Source organism: Periplaneta americana, chromosome 3, assembly GCF_040183065.1.
Source record: "Periplaneta americana isolate PAMFEO1 chromosome 3, P.americana_PAMFEO1_priV1, whole genome shotgun sequence".
NCBI classification, from domain to species: Eukaryota; Metazoa; Arthropoda; class Insecta; order Blattodea; family Blattidae; genus Periplaneta; species Periplaneta americana.
The window spans coordinates 155,503,475-155,526,086 of record NC_091119.1 but is presented as its reverse complement, the minus strand read 5'-3'; the positions used below and the strand labels follow the sequence as shown (position 1 = coordinate 155,526,086).

Genomic DNA, 22,612 nt, shown 5'->3' with positions numbered 1-22,612 from the left:
ACCATTGCTCTCCCCCTCTTCATTCAGATCAATTCAAATTATTCGTTAAATATCTTATTTCTAACATTCATTAACAATGTTGTTGTTGTTGTTATCTAATGCCGGGCTTTGGCAACGAAGCCATTAGTTTCTTGCTCTCCAATATTTCTCTGTGGTGGATCCATCAGGTAGAACTTCACAGGTTTCTAGATGATCTTCAGTCATTTCTTCTTCTTTGTTGCATAGAGGGGAATTTGGATTTGTGTGAATTCCTATTTTACTCAAGTGTTTGGCTTAATAATCGTGTTCTGTAAGCAGTCTGAATTTTGCTACTGCAGATTTACGTGGGATTTCTGGAATAATTTCTGTTTTTTTTTTTTATTAAAATGCTCCATTTTTTATCTTTGGCTTTGGTACATAGTGCTTGGTTTTGCTTGATTTTATATTTATTTTTAATTAGTCTTTTGATGGATGTAAAAGGTAGGCTTGTATTTGTATTCTGAATTAAATTGGATCCTTTTTTGGCAAGAAAGTCAGCAGTTTCATTTCCAGCAATTCCGCAATGTGCAGGTATCCATTGCAATTGAATTCTTTTCTGTAGTTTTTTAAGTTGTTGGATCATTTTGTGACATTCTTTAATTTGGATTAACATCATTTTATATGAATTTATTGCATATAATGCTGCTTTAGAGTCAGAGAGAATGACAGCATTTTGAAATTTATCTATTCTGTACAGTAGGTGTTGGAGTGAGATATGAATAGCCATTATTTCCGCATCAAAATTTGTTGTATGATATCCTGCTGGTTGATAAAATGAGAATAACGCACACGTAATTCCTGATCCTGAGTTGTTATCGATAATAAACCCATCTGTGTAGATATGTAACCATTCTTCTGGTGGGTATCTATTGTTCACAGCTTCTAATGCTAGCGCCTTTAGTACCGGTACAGGTTTGGAAGTTTCAGATTTTGTAACTGGTTCTTCTAAATCTTGTTGAATGTTAATTGGTTCGAAGGTTAGAGGGTTTTCTCTGCTTAAAATGTTTTCTTTAGATTTAGATTTGAGTGGGTAATGTAACCACTATTACAAACAAAAAATTGGTGCCCACTTAAAAAACGGTTACACTTATGCTAATTAACTAACTAATTTGCATTAACAATTTTAATAGAAGCATTTGCTATGAATGGTTAGTAAATGTCTTCTAGTTAACTTTTTAATATTCTGTCTACACCAATATTAAGTGCTAAAGAAGTTTACAGCATGAATCTAAGAAAGTAGAAAGTATCGAGTGCAGAATTTACTATTTCCTGCAAAATGATACACAAAAATAAAGCTTGCTGAAAAGTGTGGCAAAGAAATATGCTACAAAGACAGAATCAAATTTTCTGTATTCCTCCTCATTGTAACAGTAAAATTCATCATATTAAAAATCAAGTGATGGTATAGCCCAGGGTAGACCATTCAACTACAGATCAAGAGGTCCCTGGGTGAAACCTGGGTGCCACCTAATTTTTATAATTAAATTTAAATCTTAATTGTTTCATATTGATGGTGTTGAACAGCAACCTCATATGTCAAAATTTTAAATTTTACAGGAGAGCAAAAAAACATTTTAATATCTTGCATAAGAGGTATTTAAATATCTTCTTGTAAAATTTGTATACATGTCTTTAGATAATAAGACGTGTTTGTAGAAGATTCAGGAAAGATTTTTTTTTTATAGGGATAAAGTGAACTCACTTTTTGGGGGGGGGGGGTGCATACAAGGTTCCTGTTCAACACATTTACTTGAATTGTGTTACTAGACACGAAGTAATAGTGTTGGGATGGATCACCCTGCGAATGTTTCATCACCGTTTCCATCCTGGTACCCCATGAGTCAGTCTGATTTTAAAGAAGTATTCATGTGAAAAGCTTCTGAAATTTATTTATAAACAAACAGAGTTAATGAACAATCGATTTTGTTCTAGAACGTACAAAAATGTTAATAAACATGAACAATTTATAAACACATTAATAAATAAAGTTAACAAAAGCTTTCCTGTGTGGATGTACAGAGAGTTCCTATGCAGACCAGTTCCAGGTAGTAATGTCCCGTCAGCTTAATGATTGTAGTGAGAAGTGCCTGTCGTGAGCAAGCTAAGCAGTAAAGGGTGGAGTGGGACTGGTCTGCATAGTGAAGCGTGCACGGACCTATCTGCATGTCGGCGTATGACCACTTGCCACCCAACAACAGATTTTGTTAGGTAGAGGTTGGCGTGGGACTGCACAGGAACTCTCTGTACTCTAATTTTCGTAACAGAAGCAAGAAGGAGAAAGTCATGCAATTAAATAATTTATTTGATTCTGCAGGCTACTCACTAATTCCTTCCACCCTTTTGATTTCGCTGGCCACCATGAGATAGAGTCGACATATCATGCCAGTTATAGCACACACTATAACCAATGAAATCAGCAATATATAATGGTGAGTTGATATAACAATCAGAGATCCAATTAGCAACACGAATGTCTGAAATAAGACAAGAATGAACACTATATAAATGAAGAAATAGTTAAAATCATGTTAACACTTCAGAACTGAATGAAATACCAACCTGTAAAAATGAATGTATTCCTCTTGGAACGTAATCATCTGTACATCCCGTATCCTTCGAAAATCTGTTCAAGATGCGACCTGAAAAATTTAAGACCGTAATTTAATTTAACTTTCAGTATTTCATTGTTTTTTAATGATGGGAACTTAAAATCCTACAGTTACTTCACTAAACATTAAACATTTGTAGCATGATAATTTCAATAACAATGCACAGAAATTTTTGAAACTGAAACACTATTAGCTAATTATTTTAGAATTTGAGAAACATCTATCTTTTCGAGAATTCTTTAAAGAAAGAACTACAAAAAATTCTTCTGAATATTATATGAAGAAAGACTTGCAATGATTGCATTTCTGACTTAGATTTATGGGTGTATGTACCTACACCTGAATTAATTTTGCTCTGAAATTTTGTACAGTGATTACACAAAACTTCTAGATTAATCAACAATTTCTGTAATCCAAAAAAAAAAACTTTTATTGGTAAAGGTAATTATATTTCCAAATTGGGGGGTGCAATTTGTGCAGGGAAAATTAGTTTCGCTGATATCTTGTACAATTATGAATATTTTTTAATCCGTTCTCCTAAATAAGTTCTGCCATTATCAGAGTTATTTTTTTTTTTACATAAAGAATTATTAATGAAAAAGAACTTAAAATGAAAAACAGTACTAATGGCAGGGTTTGTTCCCCAGTATGAATAATTTACGGAAAAGAGCAGCAAATTTACTGAAGATGAGAAGTTTTGTCCACAATACTATGGTATAAATGGAAGGGAGTTGGATCTTCTCTCATCGTACATGTTCGGTAGAAAACAAATCGTAGAAATTCAAGGAGTCAGGTCTTTTGAAGGAGAAGTGCAACATGGTGTCCCACAGGGTTCCATCTTAGGACCTTTCTTATTCCTAATTATTGTAAATGATTTAAGTTACAACATTATGGCCAAATCAACATTATATGCAGATGACACTTCTTTCATAACAGGGGCAGCCCGTCCACAAGAGCTGCGGAGCTGCAGCACTCCCTGCTTTGACAGGAAAATAAAAATAATATTTATTTTAATTTGTAGAAGAATTGTTACAGCTTTTATTGATAGATTGCTTTATATTTCATCTGGCCAGGAATATGTACTATTATCTTATGCATAACCTTTTTGCACATCGACTGTATTGGAATTGACACTGCATTCAAAGTCGTCCTGGGATCTGCAGAGTGGGACAGCTCATAGAGAGTGTCTCTTGCATGGTCAGGGGGTAGAGAGGTGAAGGGAATCAGAGGGAAACTGCAGCTGTTTAAAACCCATATTTCGCTGCAGTGGCTTGCAGAGCCAGGCGACAAGGAAAGATCTTTCCTCCACTCCCACACCGCTATTGTAATGCTACATAGAATCTTATTGAGTTAATATAACGAAATTAATATTCTCTTTTGCCTTATTATTACGTATATATCCAGCCTCCAGCAGAACCTAATATTTGCCTTAACTCATAATGATTGCACGAGTAGAATCCTTTTAATATAGCACGAAAAATACGAAAGAGACTTCTTTTCCACTTTTAGAACATTGCTTTGGTGTGACGTCTTAGTACTCTAACTTAACCAGTGCAAATGTGCAAGCATGAGTGTGTGTGAATTACAGAATATTAATTTTATTTTTCTCAACTTTCCCTTGCGGAGAAGATTGATGTAATGAAGTGAAATTAAATGGTCGTTCATTACCCGACTTAAATCTTACTCAAGCTTCATCCAGCCGAAATAGTGCATATACAGTATGTAAGGAAGTATAACAATGAAATTTACGCTAAGCATTTGTGGTTACGTGGATGTGAACAAAAAAAATTCTGTATTTTGTTTTCCTTGCCTCCTCTTCGGTGGTGATAGGAGTGGTGCGACAGATTTAGGACATTTGCCCCTAAAAATTAAAAAGCACGAATCTTCGCTGTCTCACCTGAAAAATGTTGTTTCATTGGCAATGTTAGGCAAAACTAACATTGCTGCGCAACTAAGTGAAGCGAACAGAACAAACATTCTCAAACATAATCAAGAAATGAGAAAAAATCGTGAAATTATTTTAAAAATATTGATTTTGTGGCCAATCTGAACTTCCCCTTAGGGGATATGATGAAAAAACGATTCGAAGAACCCTGGTGTATTTCGTGGGTTGCTACAGTTCGTTAGTGATCTACACGAGCCTCTCAAAAATCATTGGAACATGCCACTGTTTAAAGGTAGTTCTAAAACAATTCAGAATGAACTGGTAGATTGCATGTTGAGTGTCTGCCGATCTGAAATTCAGACTGAAATCGATAGTATTAGTTTTTTTTTTTTAGCGATTATGGCAAATGATGCCACAGACATCTCCCAACTAAGCCAGGAAGTTTTGATTTTTCGATATGTAGTGCATTTATTTTTGTCCTATACTTATTAGTAATAATATCAAGAAGTGAAATTTGTATGTACCAAAATCTACTACAGCTCCGCCAGTCCACAAGTTCACGAGCCGCCACTGTTTCATAACATGTTCGACTAGTGCAGCAGAACTGCGTCAGCTAACCTCAAATACAGTTGTGGAAGCAGCAGAATGGTTCAGAGCAAATAAATTAATTTTAAACGAGGAGGAGACTCAAAAATTAATTTTGACATTGAAAAAAGAAGAAGGGTCTGAAGAAAAGTCAGTAAAATTACTTGGTATCAGTGGCGTGCGGTGCTATTTGTCGATGGGGAACAGGTCAGAATCAACACTAATAATAATAATAATAATAATAATAATAATAATAATAATAATAATAATAATAATAATAATAATAATAATCTGGTAATGCATATAGAGTGTTAGTTGGGAGACCGGAGGGAAAAAGGCCTTTGGGGAGGCAGAGACGTATAGGGAGGATAATATTAAAATTGATTTGAGGTGGGACATGATGATAGTGACTGGATTAATCTTGCACAGGATAGGGATCGATGGCGGGCTTATGTGATGGCGGCAATGAACCTGCGGGTTCCTTAAAAACCATTTGTAAGTATAATAATAATAATAATAATAATAATAATAATAATAATAATAATAATAATAATAATAATCTGTATTATGATTTAGCACATTACCAATTCTTTTTTTTTTACTTCTTTTACAACTTAATCAAAAAAGAATGTGTTAATGTAAAACAAATTAATGATATGGTATTATTATTATTATTATTATTATTATTATTATTATTAGGCCTAAATATATAATACACTTAACTAAAAATAAATAAACCTCAATTAAACCTACAATTTACCGCTTGAGGAGCAACCAGTTAACCATTTCACAGAATTATAGTAACTACTTTGAAAATGTCTTGGGATGCCCATGTCTTGTATAAGATTTTGTTTTAGTTTTAAGTTATGTAAGGAGAGGAGTACCTTTTGCCATTCAAAATAACCGCGCTTTCCTCAGCAAAATTGATCGAACTAAACGCTCTCGACTTCAGCTGATCGATAACACAACACTCGCTGTCTTGGTTCGCATCAGGGCGCTCGCGCTCGGTCTCGTTAAAGTTGGAACAGGCAGGAGTCACCTGTTCCATTGCCATTATTTTGTCAGATTTAACTCAGACCGTGAATGCGTAAATTGTACCGATTTTTTTAAGAACTATTGTATAATTTCACACACAATATTATGTCACACGAAAAACTCTTAAAACTTAAATTGTTTTCCTAATTATCACTATATAAATAAACTAGCTTGATGAAAGAGTACATTCCACACTTCTCAATACTCCGCGAGGGAAGAGGTAACTCTACAGCTTCCAGCGATACTCGGGTAAGTTCGTGCCCGCTCGAGCCTGCTTCGGAGGAAACATTGCTTGAGACTCCCACTCACATCATCACGCACAGCAGACGAGAAGGGCTCGACTCGTTTTCACTTCACTGCAATAAGCCTGCTAACGATAGCTGTTTTAGCTTTTCGAAAACTGCAAGTAGCCTATCCTTTAGATAGCATGAAGTATATCTCACATCTCAGTTAAGGGGGCAGGGAGGAAGGGAACAGCCTGTTCCCTCTGTTCCATGGAGGAACCGCCACTGCTTGATATCCATCTTGATACAAAACTAACATGGGATTGCCACATTGAATATATCTCTCGGAGACTATCCAGAGTCCTGTACCTCTTAAGAGTAATTAGAGACAAAGTACCCGGGCAGTACCTAAGAAGTGCTTATTTTGTTTTTTTTTTTCATAGCATATTGAAGTATGGAATCCTGGTGTGGGGAAACAGCAATAAACTTATTGAAGTCCTACTGATTCAGAAGAAAGCAATAAGAATTATCACAGAAGTATGGTACCAAGCAAAGCACATTGTAAACCACTGTTCATACAGGAGTCCATCTTAACAGTTGTTAATGAATATATTCTGGAACTCCTTCTTTACATCAAGAAAAATCTTTATGGCTTCACCAGTAGGATGGATGAACATGAGTATAATACTCGTAATAAAGAAAAACTGGACATACCATTTTGCAGACTATCCAAAGTTAAAAGAGTCCTTAACATGTTGGGCTGTAGGATATTCAACATGTTACCACAAGAAGCACAGGAAGTGTCACTAGACATATTCAGAGTCAAAGTGAAAATGTGGCTTCTTAGAAACCCATTCTATTCTGTGCAAGAATTTTTTGAGTTAGAAAATCAAGCTGCAGATATTTTTTAGGTTTCTTTCTCTGAGTTTTATTATTATTTTGTAATATATTAGGAAATTCTCATAAATTGTTCAGTTAATTCTTGTTTTATTGTATATAAGCAGAGCATATGAAATAATATTTGTGATTAGTGTGTTACATTTTTCATCTAGTTATTATCCTATTTTTGATAATCTTGACTCTCAATTGTAAACTCTAAGGAGTATTTGTGATCATTTTGTTTTATCTTTAGTGATGTAATAGAATATTTTTCATTTTAGTACGATAATTTCATACTTATAATTCGACAATGTCATTAGCTTTTGCTATAACGACAGCTAATAAATACTATACTATACTATACTATACTACCATATTTAAATGATCAAATCATCGGACACAGTCTCACATATTAGATCATAACTCGAAAAGTATTAGAGATATTTAAACATTTTTTTCACCATACTATTAAAGAAAGTCCATAAAAAAATTCGTTATATATATATTTGACATATTTTGAACAATAATTTGAAAATGTAAAGATATACATTGTCTTATTTATTGCAATAAATAAAAATTAGATCAAAATTCTCACGATTTAGAAAGCTGAATTGATGCTGGTGAACTACTTTCGAGGGATATGAATAAAAAAATTCGTTTTCACATACAGTGTACAATTTACTTTGTTCTCTTAGTATTAGAAATATTGTTGTTGTTCTTTTGTAAATGCCAGGCGTTTGACAATAAAGTCATTTGGCCTCTTGCACTCCAATACTTTTCAAAGATATTGTCATGGTTAGCCATTGAAGCACAGATTTTGATGTGTTCCGAATCCATTTCTTGATTTGAATTGCACAATGGGCAGTTAGGGGACTGATATATTCCAATTCTATGCAGGTATCTGGCCAAACAGTCATGGCCTGTTGCCAATCTAAATGCAGCTACAGACGATTTGCGTGGTAAATCGGGAATTAACTGTGGATTATAATGCAGAGAGTTCCATTTCTTCCCTTGAGATTGTGTTAACAATTTTTTTTGTATTAGAAATGTAATTCACAAGTAGACATGTCCGTAAATTCAGGGTGATATTAAAAACAAATACTGCATAAACCTCATCCTAAGAAAGTTCATACACTTATAATTTGTTTGCTAATATTTCGCTTTTATATTCTTAAGGGTCAAATATGAGATAAAAAATTATTTTACCAGATGGATTGATGGTGAAGAAACGCATTCTCGTTCGTATTACAGAATTAAACATGGAATTATGTAACAGCTTGGAACTCTGATTAGCAAAGAAAATGAGAGATATAGCTCCCAAAAGAAATCCGAGAAACTGCAATAAAATCAGTCCACAGTAGATGTACAAGCTGGTTCTTGTGTCTAACTGTGGGAGGAAATCTGTAAAAAGATTATTGATAATCCACTTGAGTCAATTAGATAATTGTTACTTAATACTTATTTATAAGGACCTGCATCTTTATTTTCATTTTTGGTGAAAATCGGTGTTATTTTTAACGATTTCGCGTTATTTTTTAATGGATTTAGGTGTATTTTAAGAAACGTTTATGTCATTTTTACAGGTTTTCGGTGATTCCATAATATCATACATTTAAAGAATTTTGGGATTTTTAGAGGTTTTTAAAAGATGTCACGAGAAGAAATCTTCATGCATGTAATTCAATTATCGAAGGACAATATTGAATTTTTAATAAACAAAACCATTATTTGTTACTTCATATAACTAAATAGGCACATTGTCATTAAAGCAAAATGCATTATTTTGTGTTAGCTGTCAAAGGAGAACACTGTCATAGTGTTCACATTATCTTCTTTCCTGTTGTAATGCAAGTTGCTCAAGATTTTTGAGTAGGAAGAATCGTTCACTGTCAACATTGGCACACGGATACCAAATTGACTAAAGAACTCTGCTAGTAAATTCACGGTGATTGTGAAGCAAACTAGTAAAAAATTTCACAATATTTGTCTTTCCATCTCGCAATATAATTTGATTGGTTTGCTCTTGAAGTTCACTGTACCCTTGAATGATCACTGAATCATTTGTTTTCTAAAGAACAGAATAGATTTAATCTTTCTCACTGTAGTCATATTCACATTACTGCTAATATTGAATCCTATTGAATCAAGTGCTGAATACAACTTGTATGGCAGTGGAAAAACTAATAGAAATCGAAAAAAAAAAAAAAAAAAAAAAAAAAACATTTGTGATTTCGCGCTATTTTCGCATAAAGTTGATAATTCTGACAAATTTGCGTTATTGTTCGATTTCGCGTTAATTTGAGAAAAAATACACCTAAATTTTAGTTTATTAACATATATAAAGCTTATAAAGTTTTCTAAGCATTTTATTATCGGTATATTTAAATAAAAGTAGATTTTATTGCAAACACGAAAAATGCAGGTCCCTTCTTATTTAATATCACATTAATATAATATTACAGGTTTAATGGTTGAGCTGTTTGGACTGTTTGTTTTTTCATTGCTAACTTTCAAAATTGTAACACAACGTTTCAAAGAGTGGATCTCTCTTCATCATCAGGTGAAAACCTACTGTGGGGATCGTTACAAACAGCTAATCTCTCTGACTGAAAATTAGCAATGGAAAAAGTCCAAACTGCTCAACCATTGAACAATTCACAGTTGCTCTCCCTGCCTTCATTCAGATCAATATTTCAGGTTATCGAATCAAATGTGGTTATGATAGTTGAATGGAGTGATGGTAGTGGTGATGGTGATGGTAATAGTAATGGTGGTGAAAAAGAGAAAGTAGAGAAGCAGTAGGAAGAAGACGAGGGAGCAGGAGAAGAATGACTTGTAAGAATTGAAAATTGAAAACAGATCACATTGAGTACCAGTATCATTCTATCTTTCGTTGTAGGAGGCAGTATGATATGAGGCGTTTAGTTGCAAAATCAGATACATCACTAAAACATAATTTTTCAGTATGAAGGAAAAAAGTTTGCATGGAGCCAAGAATTTACAACCAATACTATTCTTTCATCATACAAATCCATATGATGTATCTGGCTTTGGAGCATAACAGTGCTATACCAGTTGTAGAATCATATGAAATACTAGCCATACCCATGCACTCCGCTGCACCCGTTAGAAATAAATATAAAGTAATTACATAATTAAAATAGGACGTTTGATCCAGGGAACATTCGTGTTTGATAGAAGGATAAATCGTTTAATATGTTACTTAATTTAAATTGTATTTATATAATTAAAATGCGATCATTTTGGTCCAGAGATGACTCATTTGGTGCAATGACAATTCCTTTAACATGTTTCTTAATTTTTATTACATGCAACTATAGTTTAATGAAGATTGACATCATTTAGATTTAATGTGTATACTTTATTTTACTTGCTATATGTTTCCATTGAATTATGGTATTTTAAGAAATACAGGAAACAAATATACAGAATAGCCTATCAAGTGTTCTGTGCATAAGAAGCTATTTTAATCTTACCTGTCCTCAATTCACTCAGAAGTTACTGTAATAACATTATAGCATTATGTCCATCTAGAGAAACTACACTTTCCAATGGTGAAATAATAATTAATTATACAAATCGGTTAATTAAGCTTCCGATATTACTTCATACAAACACAGAAACATTCTCTGTAGGCTATCTTTCATAGCTTTCGATTGTTGCTGTACAAGGCCCCTTATAGACGAAGTCATTTGTTTTTTAATTCATTACACGGCTTTAGATTGCAGTTATTTTAATTTTAAAACTCATTTATCTCATTAAATATCAGTCCTATCAAAATTTTTCAAGGAATAAAACTTATCGCAAATTATTTTTAAAGAAACTTTTGTTATGTAACATTTTGAATGAAAATCAATAATAAGCGAGATATTTCGATTCATTTAATTCAGGCTCCCTTATAACCTCCCTTTTATATAATGTATTTTGAATGCCATATAGCCTAAAATCTAAGTTACAACGAACTTAATTTATATTCCAATTTTCATCGAAATCCGTTCAGCCATTATCGCGTGAAAAGGTAACAAACATGCAGACAGACAGACAGACAGACAGACAGACAGACAGACAGACAGACAGACATACAAACAAAAATTAAAAAAAAGCGATTTTCGGTTTCAGGGTAGTTAATTATATATGTTAGGACCAATTATTTTTGGAAAATCGAAAATTACCAGAAAAATTTCGGCTACAGATTTATTATTAGTATAGATAACATTAACTCATTTTCGAAAAAAAAAAAAAAAAAAAAAAAAGAAAAAAAAGTAATCTGATTTTGCAACTACATGCCTCATATATGAGTGCAGTACATACTGGTAACCAAACTTCTAGGGATGATGGAAGAGACCAAAACAAACGTTTTCTGTTAAATGACCATGGGTCTGAAACTAATATTTTTGAATGACAAAACCAGAAACTGTATTATACTGTAAAGAATAAACATACTATAGTTGTAACGTTACTTATGACACTAAATTTTTTTGAGAAGCCATACAAAGTAGTTATATGAGACAGAAGTGCTGCTTTTAATAGCTATCTGATCTTATAGGTATTTGAATCAATAACAGATAATATGTCAACAATTATGGAGTTCTCAAGCTTTCTTCATTAAAAAAGAATCACTACAGTATATTTTATAATTACAGAAATCGATGGAACAGTTAGTTACCCTCACCTGTTGATGTGCTGTACAAATAATAAGTGTTGTTTGTTGTCGATTCATTATTTTGCAATACAAAACTCTCAGACTGAAGTTGAGTGAATCTTCGTTCTTCTTGCGTTGTCCTTAAAAAAAATATGGTTTGTATTAAACTACACAGGTCTTTAATGAAATATTCATTTTTTTAGCTCTCTCTGATTTATTTTCTGTCATCTGAAAACAACACTTCAAAACATCATTTCGTGCACCGTTTTTTCTTCACAAAATTATATTAATTTTTTGTACAGTATTCATGTACAAAATAGGTAAGCTTACTGGTGATTAATTAACTCTTAATGGGATTTTTTTCTGCTAACATGTTAGTGGTCAATGGAAACAAATTCTACAAGGCTGTGACTATGGTGAGTACTGATTTATCATTCACTAACCACTTTAGTCATATTGTATTGTGTTGTGAAACATGGCTAGCCGAAGTTGTGTGAGCAGCCCAGATAAATTTTGTTATAATATTATTTGTAGTGAGTTTCTGATTGAGAAACACCGAAGAAATACTGTATTAGTAATTTCATTAGAAAAGTGTACAATGTCTATTTTGGAATAAAGCTGAGAGATAAAGATAAATCACGGGCTTCACACAAAATTTATGTTGTGTAGAATATCTAAGGGTAAAAATAAAGCATTCAGATTTGGTGGTCCAATTATATAGAGGAAATAAACAAATTATAATGATAATTGCTATTTTTGCTGTTGTGATGTTAATTGCTAAAGTCTAAAAATAATAAAGTTACTATGTATCCAAACCTTCCATTAGTTTTACACCCAGTTCCTCATTGCCCAGAGGTTCCTGTCCTTCTGTCAACAGACAGATTAGAAGATGCTTCCACTAGTCATTCTGATTTTGATTGATGATCATCAGAAATTTCAGTCTGATACAGAAAGTCGAAGTTCTTAATAGTTGACTCAATCTGAACTCCCGGTTGAATAAGAGATTTATGATTACCTAAGGAAAAATCTAAACTTTTAAGTTCCAGATTGAAAGTAAAAGTATTTACTGGCAGCTGGAACATCTACTTATTAGTATAGGAGGAGAGAACAAGAGTTTCGTCGAACTACCATAAAAATTTCACATCCCCTTTCTTGAATATTTTAGTAACTAATTAGTATTTTTAGAATGGTAATAAAAAATTAGTTGTAGGAAAATGTATGATTTTGAAGGTACCTTAACTTTAGTGGAAAGAAATAGAGACGTAAGTTTATTAAAATTGAAATTCTTCTTTTTTTTTTTTAATTAATCATCCACTTTGTCCCGTCCATTAAAACAGATATAATCGAGAGGGTACTCTGTAAGATTCTACACACATGTTATTCTTCACTCACTGATTTGCGAAAACTGTTGTACATTTGTCAAGTTCTCTAAAGATAAAGTAATCCAAAGAGGTATTTAATTAATGAATTAATTAATTAATAAGTTGTTGTTTAGTCAACTGTCCGAAGACAGGTTTGACCCTCATAAGTAACACCAATATGGGATCACTCGTGAAGCAACTAGGCCAGGAGATAATGGGGCAGTCAGTAAGCAAATAAATAAATACCGGTACCGGTAAATAAATAATATGGCAGTGGTTTATCTTTTCTTCCTATTCAAGATAATGCTATGGGACAAGTAATCCATTTATTTCTGTTTAAAAATACTGAGGCAGGAAGATACTACTTTTCTGTAGCATATGAACACATTTCACAAAAATTTGGCTCTAGTACAAGATGGACAGCACTATATGATTAGAGTCCTAAGATTTTAATTTCAATTAGGGGAGACTGTTGTACCTTCAGCATAGTGTACCTTTGAACATTTTTTGTTTAAAAATTTTGCTGCTACCTAGAGGACTCAAACTGAAGTAGATTGTAGGAAAAGCCGCTAAGTAGTTTTGGTTTGATTTATTGCAAAGTGTGAGTTCTGTGGACAAAATAATTTTTAGTACCAAAAGTAAACATTTCGTTCATTGATATATATTTCCTAAGACGAAACCAAATTGTATTTGTGACTATTAATCAAGTGCAGTGTGTTGCCTATCATCTGATGATTAATAACACATTTTAATTTCCATGATTTATTCGAATCTCTAGTTTTGGCAGCCATATTTGTTCAAACGTGCACCCTTTTGTACCTTGGAATGCAAAACATCTTGTACCATGGAACATGTTCCATGGTACACGATACTATCTATTTTTGTTTTTCTTTTATTTTAAGATTATGTCACGTCTGGAGGCTCCCAATTGATCCAGATATCTTGAAGAAACCTGTTGAAGCAGTTATGGCTTCTCCAGGAAATAAAACTTCAATCAGAGAAGCTTGCTTTCGTTTATGATGACAAATATATTTTAAATATGATTGTCAGTTTTACAGCTATGCTCCTACCTGTAGTCCATGTGTTCCAACTTACAAGAGGGTATGTTCCAAGATACATGAACTTCTTGTACCTTGGAACACATTAGGCCTACATATCCCTTCATTTTATTTTTTCCATCCCTAATAGATCTGTACAACAGTAAAATAAATACAGAAAGTTGTAAAGGTATCATCAATAATTATTTTAAGCAATTTTTAATTTAAAAATTTCATTTCCAAAAATAAAAAAATGTGAAAACTGTTTCAAGGTATAACAGTCTCCCCTACTGAAGGAAACATTGTTAGTAATGATTATATTTATTTGTTTGTTCATGCATTCACTTATCTATTTATTAATTCACTACTTCATCTACTCAACCATTTATTCAATTATTCATTCATTTATTTATTTCACTTATGTTCTTCCTTACTTACATATTCATTAATTAATCTGGAGGCAGGTAAGATGGGTGAATGACCCCATGACGTGTAAGATATTAAATAGATTTTTCATATACTGACAATGGAAGCAGAAAACAACTGAAAATTCATTAATCTTACCAGATTGAAAGCCAATAATCTCCACAACTCAAAGCTGCTTGTCCCATGATAAACATCAACATTGAAAAAGTTAAAATATATAAGTTAGCTCCACTTTTTATGTAATTTATAATGTTAGATCCCATCTTGGATGAAATTTCTGGAGTGAGTTTCTCTTCCTGTGTGTTTAGTGGTACGTCACTGTTACCCTGTTTGAAGTTTAAGTATAACATTAATAAGTTGTTCACACCATCTAATCAAGTCACATGGATGAACTTCAACTCCTTACAACATCCCAAAACAATGCTAGCATTTGGACTATAGTAGATTATCCATTGTAATGAAGGTAAAATTAAAATTCATTATATTGCAATTTATTATTCAAAAACTACAATTCTGAAGAGACATTACTTTTTGGATTCTTTCAAGTTTATTTATCGCTCAAAATATAATGTAATTTAGGTTTTCCAGTCAACTGGAAGAGCTACTTAAATTTTTCAACGATTGTTCTGCTTCTCTTTTTATCAAAAGAAGAGCAATATCTGAATACCATTACTGAAACTGGACATAATGTTTTGAGTAACATCCTTCCTAACAATAAAAGTGCTCTGAAAGAGAACATCTTGTAACATAAGAACGTTGTTTATAACCTACAAAAGTATTATTTATTTTAATAGAAAGAATGGAAAATAAAAAATAAGAAGAAACCAGGAATTTATAATTAATCAATTATTCACTATAGCAAGTTACAATACAAACGACAACAGATTGCCATAACATTGATAAGAAAATCAAAACAGAACAAAATGAAAGTACCAGTACCATAGTAGTTGATTTTAAAATTTATGCCTCCAATATCGAAAAATAAAACAGTATGATTATTTTGATTAAGTTAATATGAGGTGTAGAATATTTCTTCCTTACTAGCATGCAGGAAATCTTTTCCATACCCCTTATCTAATGAACAAGAAAATCATAACATTATGACATAGGCTTATAGATTCATAATGGTTAGGTATCGTAACAAGATAACAATATCAGACAATATGACACATTTCTTTATTATAGTATGTGTATATTACTTACTTCTATTAACTGTCTTGAAATCATCTTATCCAAACGTAACATTTGTTTCTCATTTTCTCCTTGTTCATTCTCAGAGGAACTTTTAAGGCCCAGCAACTTCGTATAAACTGTTTTATCGCTCATTACTTCATCATAAGTTCCTTGTGCTTCAATTATCCCCTGAATGACAAAGGTTACAACATCTATGAAAATGTAAATTTTGAGTAAGTACTGTGTAACATAAACGGCTGTTAATAATAATAATAATAATACTTACAAATGGCTTATGAAGACCTGAGAGTTCATTGCCACCCTCAAATAAGCCAACCATTGGTCCCTAACCTGAGCAAGATTAATCCAGTCCCTACCATCACATCCCACCTACCTCAAATCCATTTTCATATTATCCTCCCATTTATGTCTCGGTCTCCTCAAAGGTCTTTTTCCTTCAGGTCTTTCAACTAACACTCTATATACATTTCTGGATTCACACATGTGCTACATGCCCTGCCCATCTCAAACATCTGGATTTAGTGTTCCTAATTATGTTAGGTGAAGAATACAATGCATGCAGTTCTGCGTTGTGTACCGGTAACTTTCTCCATTCTCCTGTAACTTCATCCCTCTCATCCCCAAATATTTTCCTAAGTATATTATTCTCGAACACTCTTAATCTCTGTTCCTCTCTCGAAGTGAGAGTTCAAGTTTCACAACCATACAGAACAACCAGTAATACATTATGTACATACACACATAGTGTTCTGCTCAAAGCAGGTTTTCACTGCAAACCTAGCATTCTCCAGTCTTTTTCATTTTCTGCCTTCCTGTTAGTCTCCACAAGTGATCTATACTGGTATATCTTAATGTCGTCTAAAATCTGATATTTTCTTCTGCCCTGAACTCTTCTCCCATTCACCATTCCTTCCAGTGCATCCTTCAGTAGGTGACCCAGCCAATTCCTTTTTCTCCTCCTGTAAAGGCTAATTGGGATTTCTCGGTCTCTGATTGGATCAAAAACCCTAATAGAACTGATATTTAACCTTTGCGTTAAATTTTAGTGAAGTCCGGGGGGCTTAATTAGTCAAATCCATTCTCCTCATCTCCATGCTGGGGCCCCCTGGTATCTTTCAAGATGCGAAAGAGAGAGTGGTGTATGGAAAACAATGGGAAGTTGCCGTATTTATCCTTCCCAAGAAAAACTGCAAACTGGTAATATAACTGTTCTATAAAATCTAACTTTCAGTCTTTTTGAAAGCAGACTGGATGAATAATAACAGGCATTTCCCATATTTACTCTGTGTTTAATTTTCTCTCGAGTGTCATTTAATTTGACACTGCTGCTCCAAGGTATTTGAATTTTTCCGCCTTTTCAAAGAATAAATTTCCAATTTTTATATTTCCATTTCGTACTATGTTCTGGTCACGAGACATAATCATATACTTCGTCTTTTTCGGGATTTACTTTCAAACCTATCTCATTACTTTCTTCAAGTAAAATTCCCGTGATTTCCCTAATAGTTTGTGGATTTTCTCCTAACATATTCAAGTCATCTGCATAAACAAGCAGCTGATGTAATCGATTCAATTCCAAACCCTCTCTGTTTTCCTGAACTTTCTTAATGGCATATTCCAGAGCAGTGTTTCTCAATTGCTGGACCACAGCCTGGTACTGGGCCGTGGGATGTTCTCTTGGAATTTATCATTTTACTTTTCTAAGCATTTTTCACGAATAAATATTTTATAAATAATTGATTAACTAACGGACTTACTCGTGTTAATTATGATAATTAACACGAGTAAGTCCGCTAGTTAATCAATTACTTATATTCAAGTATTAAAAGTAGTGTATGCAAGATTCAAAATGAAATATTTTATGGTGGAGATATTCTTAGGAGAATAATTAGTGTCGTGATTATGTCGAAAAGAAAGATCCAGATTGCCTCTAAACTCTAAATTCTAAAATCTAAATAAATAATCTGTGTAGCAAATATCAGTGTCCTAGCCACTCATTTTGTAATTATTGGGAATTTTTCAGACTTAGGGAAATCTCTCAACATTCGGGAAAGGAAATACTGTACCTCTGTTTATGACCGATCATAAAAATTGCGGGATACCAGTAGCTTATTACAACAATGGATGGCGAATCATCTGTTCTCAAAACTGAACGAAATAACATCTATGTTGCAGATGTCAGTGACCAATTAGCTGGAAAGTATAAACGAAACTTTTTCACTTAACCCTGCATTAGTTACATGTTCAAAGTGTAGCACCACAGATTATTATTATTATTATTACTACTACTACTACTACTACTACTACTACTACTACTACTATTACTACTACTTACTTACTTACAAATGGCTTTTAAGGAACCCGAAGGTTCATTGCCGCCCTCACATAAGCCCGCCAGCGGTCCCTATCCTGTGCAAGATTAATCCAGTCTCTATCATCATACCCCACCTCCCTCAAATCCATTTTAATATTATCCTCCCATCTACGTCTCGGCCTCCCTAAAGGTCTTTTTCCCCCCGGTCTCCCAACTAACACTCTATATGCATTTCTGGATTCGCCCATACGTGCTACATGCCCTGCCCATCTCAATCGTCTGGATTTAATGTTCCTAATTATGTCAGGTGAAGAATACAATGCGTGCAGTTCTGTGTTGTGTAACTTTCTCCATTCTCCTGTAACTTCATCCCGCTTAGCCCCAAATATTTTCCTTAGCACCTTATTCTCAAACACCCTTAACCTATGTTCCTCTCTCAGAGTGAGAGTCCAAGTTTCACAACCATACAGAAGAACCGGTAATATAACTGTTTTATAAATTCTAACTTTCAGATTTTTGGACAGCAGACTGGATGATAAGAGCTTCTCAACCGAATAATAACACGCATTTCCCATATTTATTCTGCGTTTAATTTCCTCCCGAGTGTCATTTATATTTGTTACTGTTGCTCCAAGATATTTGAATTTTTCCACCTCTTCGAAGGATAAATCTCCAATTTTTATATTTCCATTTCGTACAATATTCTGGTCACGAGACATAATCATATACTTTGTCTTTTCGGGATTTACTTCCAAACCGATCGCTCTACTTGCTTCAAGTAAAATTTCCGTGTTTTCCCTAATCGTTTGTGTATTTTCTCCTAACATATTCACGTCATCTGCATAGACAAGAAGCTGATGTAACCCGTTCAATTCCAAACCCTGCCTGTTATCCTGAACTTTCCTAATGGTATATTCTAGAGCGAAGTTAAAAAGTAAAGGTGATAGTGCATCTCCCTGCTTTAGCCCGCAGTGAATTGGAAAAGCATCAGATAGAAACTGACCTATACGGACTCTGCTGTATGTTTCACTGAGACACATTTTAATTAATCGAACTAGTTTCTTGGGAATACCAAATTCAATAAGAATATCATATAATACTTCCCTCTTAACCGAGTCATAAGCCTTTTTGAAATCTATGAATAACTGATGTACTGTACCCTTATACTCCCATTTTTTCTCCATTATCTGTCGAATACAAAAAATCTGATCAATAGTCGATCTATTACGCCGAAAACTGCACTGATGATCCCCAATAATTTCATCTACATACGGAGTTAATCTTCTCAAAAGGATATTGGACAAAATTTTGTACGACGTCAACAAAAGTGATATTCCTCGAAAGTTACCACAGTTGGTTTTGTCCCCCTTTTTAAAAATAGGTACAATTATGGACTCCTTCCATTGTTCTGGTACAATTTCCTTTTCCCAAATAGCAAGTACAAGTTTATAAATTTCGCTATATAATGCACTCCCACCCTCTTGTATTAATTCTGCTGGAATTTGATCGATACCTGGAGACTTGTACTTTTTCAGATTTTCTATAGCAATTTCGACTTCTGAAAGCGTGGGTTCGGGTATAAATGGCTCAGCAGTTTGTATTTCAATTTCGTCCCGATCATTTCTATTTGGCCTATGTACATTTAGTAGTTGCGCAAAATAGTTTTTCCATCTGTTTAGGATTGATGGAGAGTCTGCAAGCAAGTCACCATTCTCATCCTTGATCACGTTTACCCTTGGCTGATATCCGTTCTTAAATTCCTTTATACCCTTATATAAATCTCGAATGTTTTTATTCTTACTATTTGTTTCTACCTCATTCAGTTTTTCCTTCAAGTAACCTCTCTTTTTATTCCTAAGTGTACGACTTGCTTCCCGTCTTTCATTGAAATAATTATCTCTCTTCTCCTCAACTGGATCCTGTAAGAATTTCAATTTTGCCTGTTTCCTTCTTTCTACTACCATGCAACAATCTTCATCAAACCACGGTTTGTTTTTCTTAGTTTCATAATAACCTATGCTCTGCTCAGCTGCAATTTTGATACTATCTCTGATATTTTCCCACACGCTTTTAACATCTAATTCTTTCTCAACTTCGTCGCAACTTTCTAAAGTGGCAAACCTATTCGAAATTTCGACCTGATAATTTTGCTTAGCTTCCTCGTCCTTTAATTTCAAAATATTGAATTTAGTAATATTAACTTGTTGCTCTACTCGCTTGGCTACTGATAATCTTTCTCTTAATTCTCCAATCACCAAATAATGGTCAGAATTACAGTCTGCACCCCTGAAAGTTCGAATATCTACTATACTAGTATGTCTCCGTTTATCTATCAAGATGTGATCTATTTGGTTGTGTGTCAATCCATCTGGAGAAGTCCAAGTATATTTATGTATATCCTTATGGGGGAATGTTGTACTTTTGACAATTAAATTTTTCGATGTGGCAAAGTTGACTAATCTAACTCCATTGTCACTACTAATTGCGTGTAGGCTCTTTTTTCCAATAGTAGGTCTAAAAATATCCTCCCGTCCTACTTTAGCATTGAAATCCCCCAATAAAATTTTCATGTGATATCTAGGGAACTGATCAAAAGTATGTTCCAATTCCTCATAGAAGCTATTCTTTATATGGCCGTCTTTCTCTTTTGTAGGGGCGTGAGCATTTATAACTATGATGTCGCACCATCTACCCTTAAGTACTAAATATGATAACCTGTCACTGATAAATTCGACCTTTTTTACTGCTGATTTTATTATTTTATGAACAAAGAATCCTGTTCCTAATTGGTGATTATTGTTTCCTTCCCCATAATACAACAAGTACTACTACTACTACTACTACTACTACTACTACTACTACTACTACTACTACTACTACTACTACTACTACTACTACTACTGAAATATAACCTATTATGTTAGACTAAAATTTGATATAATTGATCATTGATTTCACTCACATTATTCAGGATGATAATATGGTCTGCATTTTTCAGAAACTGTATTTGATGAGTTACTAGTATCCGAATTTTCTGCTTCAGATATGTGTTTATGCATTTATCATACAAATGTTTTCCGACAAATGTGTCTACTGCAGACAGTGGGTCGTCTAGAAGATATATATCTGCGTCTTTATAAACTGCCCTAAAACACAAATTAAACTTTGGGTAATGAGACGAGAACTGAAATTCATAAATAATATGGTTAAATGATAGGCGAACACAATTTTCAATTTGCAGCTATACTACTGGTGCATTTCAAACCGTGCACCAGGTTGTTGTTGTTGTTGTTTAATATTATACTTTGTTCAAAATAAGATACAACTATGAAAAAGGAGTACCTCTGAATATTACAGGTTTCCAATGTCATATACATATTTAAATATGAGAATTGTTCAAATTAATGTGTGATTTTGTTATAGGGGCTATACTCTGATACCCGGTACCAAATTTTACGAGATGAACTACAGTAAATATTTGTCTCAATGATGACATTAGACAATTTGTGCTCAAGCGCAAAAAAAAAAAAAAATATATATATATATATATATATATATATATATATATCTGTGCTTAATTTATAAAATTTAAAGTACCATGGCCCCGAAATCTAGCCCAGGTGAAGGTGAGTCCAGGGGGTGTCCCTCTCCCAAGATAGTATATCCCGTTTAATTCTTAAAAAGGGCCCAGAATTGATTTACATAAAAAAAGTTAATAAAACTAGAAATATTGATGTGACCTCTATTTTTTTAAAATAATTTTTCTAACATTATTATCAAACATTTAGCAGATTAATTTGTCTTTTGTGCATTACTCAAGAAATAGGTTATGTTTTCATTATTCTGTAACATTTGCCAATAAAACTTGTTTGTGATGGCGAGAATTAAATTATTTCAACCACAATGTTTATAGATTTAAAGAATTACACTTTTTGGAAATTGAAATATTAAGAATTTAATATATACATAAGGTACCGGTACGAAATAGGTACTCATTGTTACACAAGCACACACAGGCCTGCGATGAAAAAAAAATAATAAAAAAAATTAGCTCTCCTTTCTGCATTTTTGTGTGTTGAAGTCAGAAATGACATAAAAAATGGCACATTACACACTATTTATACACAAAACTATATTTTATGTTTTATATTATAAATATACTAATGATTTTGCTGCATCCATAATCCAGTGTTCTAATGTAAAATTTTGTACTAACCAGTTGATGAGGATCAGAAACACAATCTAGAAGGCTGTGTGATGTAGAGAATGAAAGTCATGAACAGTTTACCAGTTTGAACTCAATGATTTAATAAGATATGTAGGATTAGCCAAGGAAAAAGCTGAGCTCTTACTCTCCACATTAAAGGAAATAAATTTGCTGA

General features: G+C 33.3%; 1 protein-coding gene across 1 annotated transcript in view; it reads right to left on the bottom strand.

The window, feature by feature from the left end:
• Positions 1-22,612, bottom strand: part of LOC138696718 (ATP-binding cassette sub-family C member 4-like) — an 81,028-nt gene that overhangs the window by 13,610 nt on the left and 44,806 nt on the right. Inside the window, exons 11-17 of the mRNA XM_069822043.1 lie at positions 21,193-21,376; positions 15,926-16,084; positions 14,861-15,048; positions 11,929-12,038; positions 8,442-8,636; positions 2,578-2,657; positions 2,342-2,492 (exon numbers count right to left, since the gene is read on the bottom strand). Coding sequence (XP_069678144.1) covers positions 2,342-2,492; positions 2,578-2,657; positions 8,442-8,636; positions 11,929-12,038; positions 14,861-15,048; positions 15,926-16,084; positions 21,193-21,376 — 1,067 coding nt within the window. The remainder of the gene's footprint in view (positions 1-2,341; positions 2,493-2,577; positions 2,658-8,441; positions 8,637-11,928; positions 12,039-14,860; positions 15,049-15,925; positions 16,085-21,192; positions 21,377-22,612) is intronic.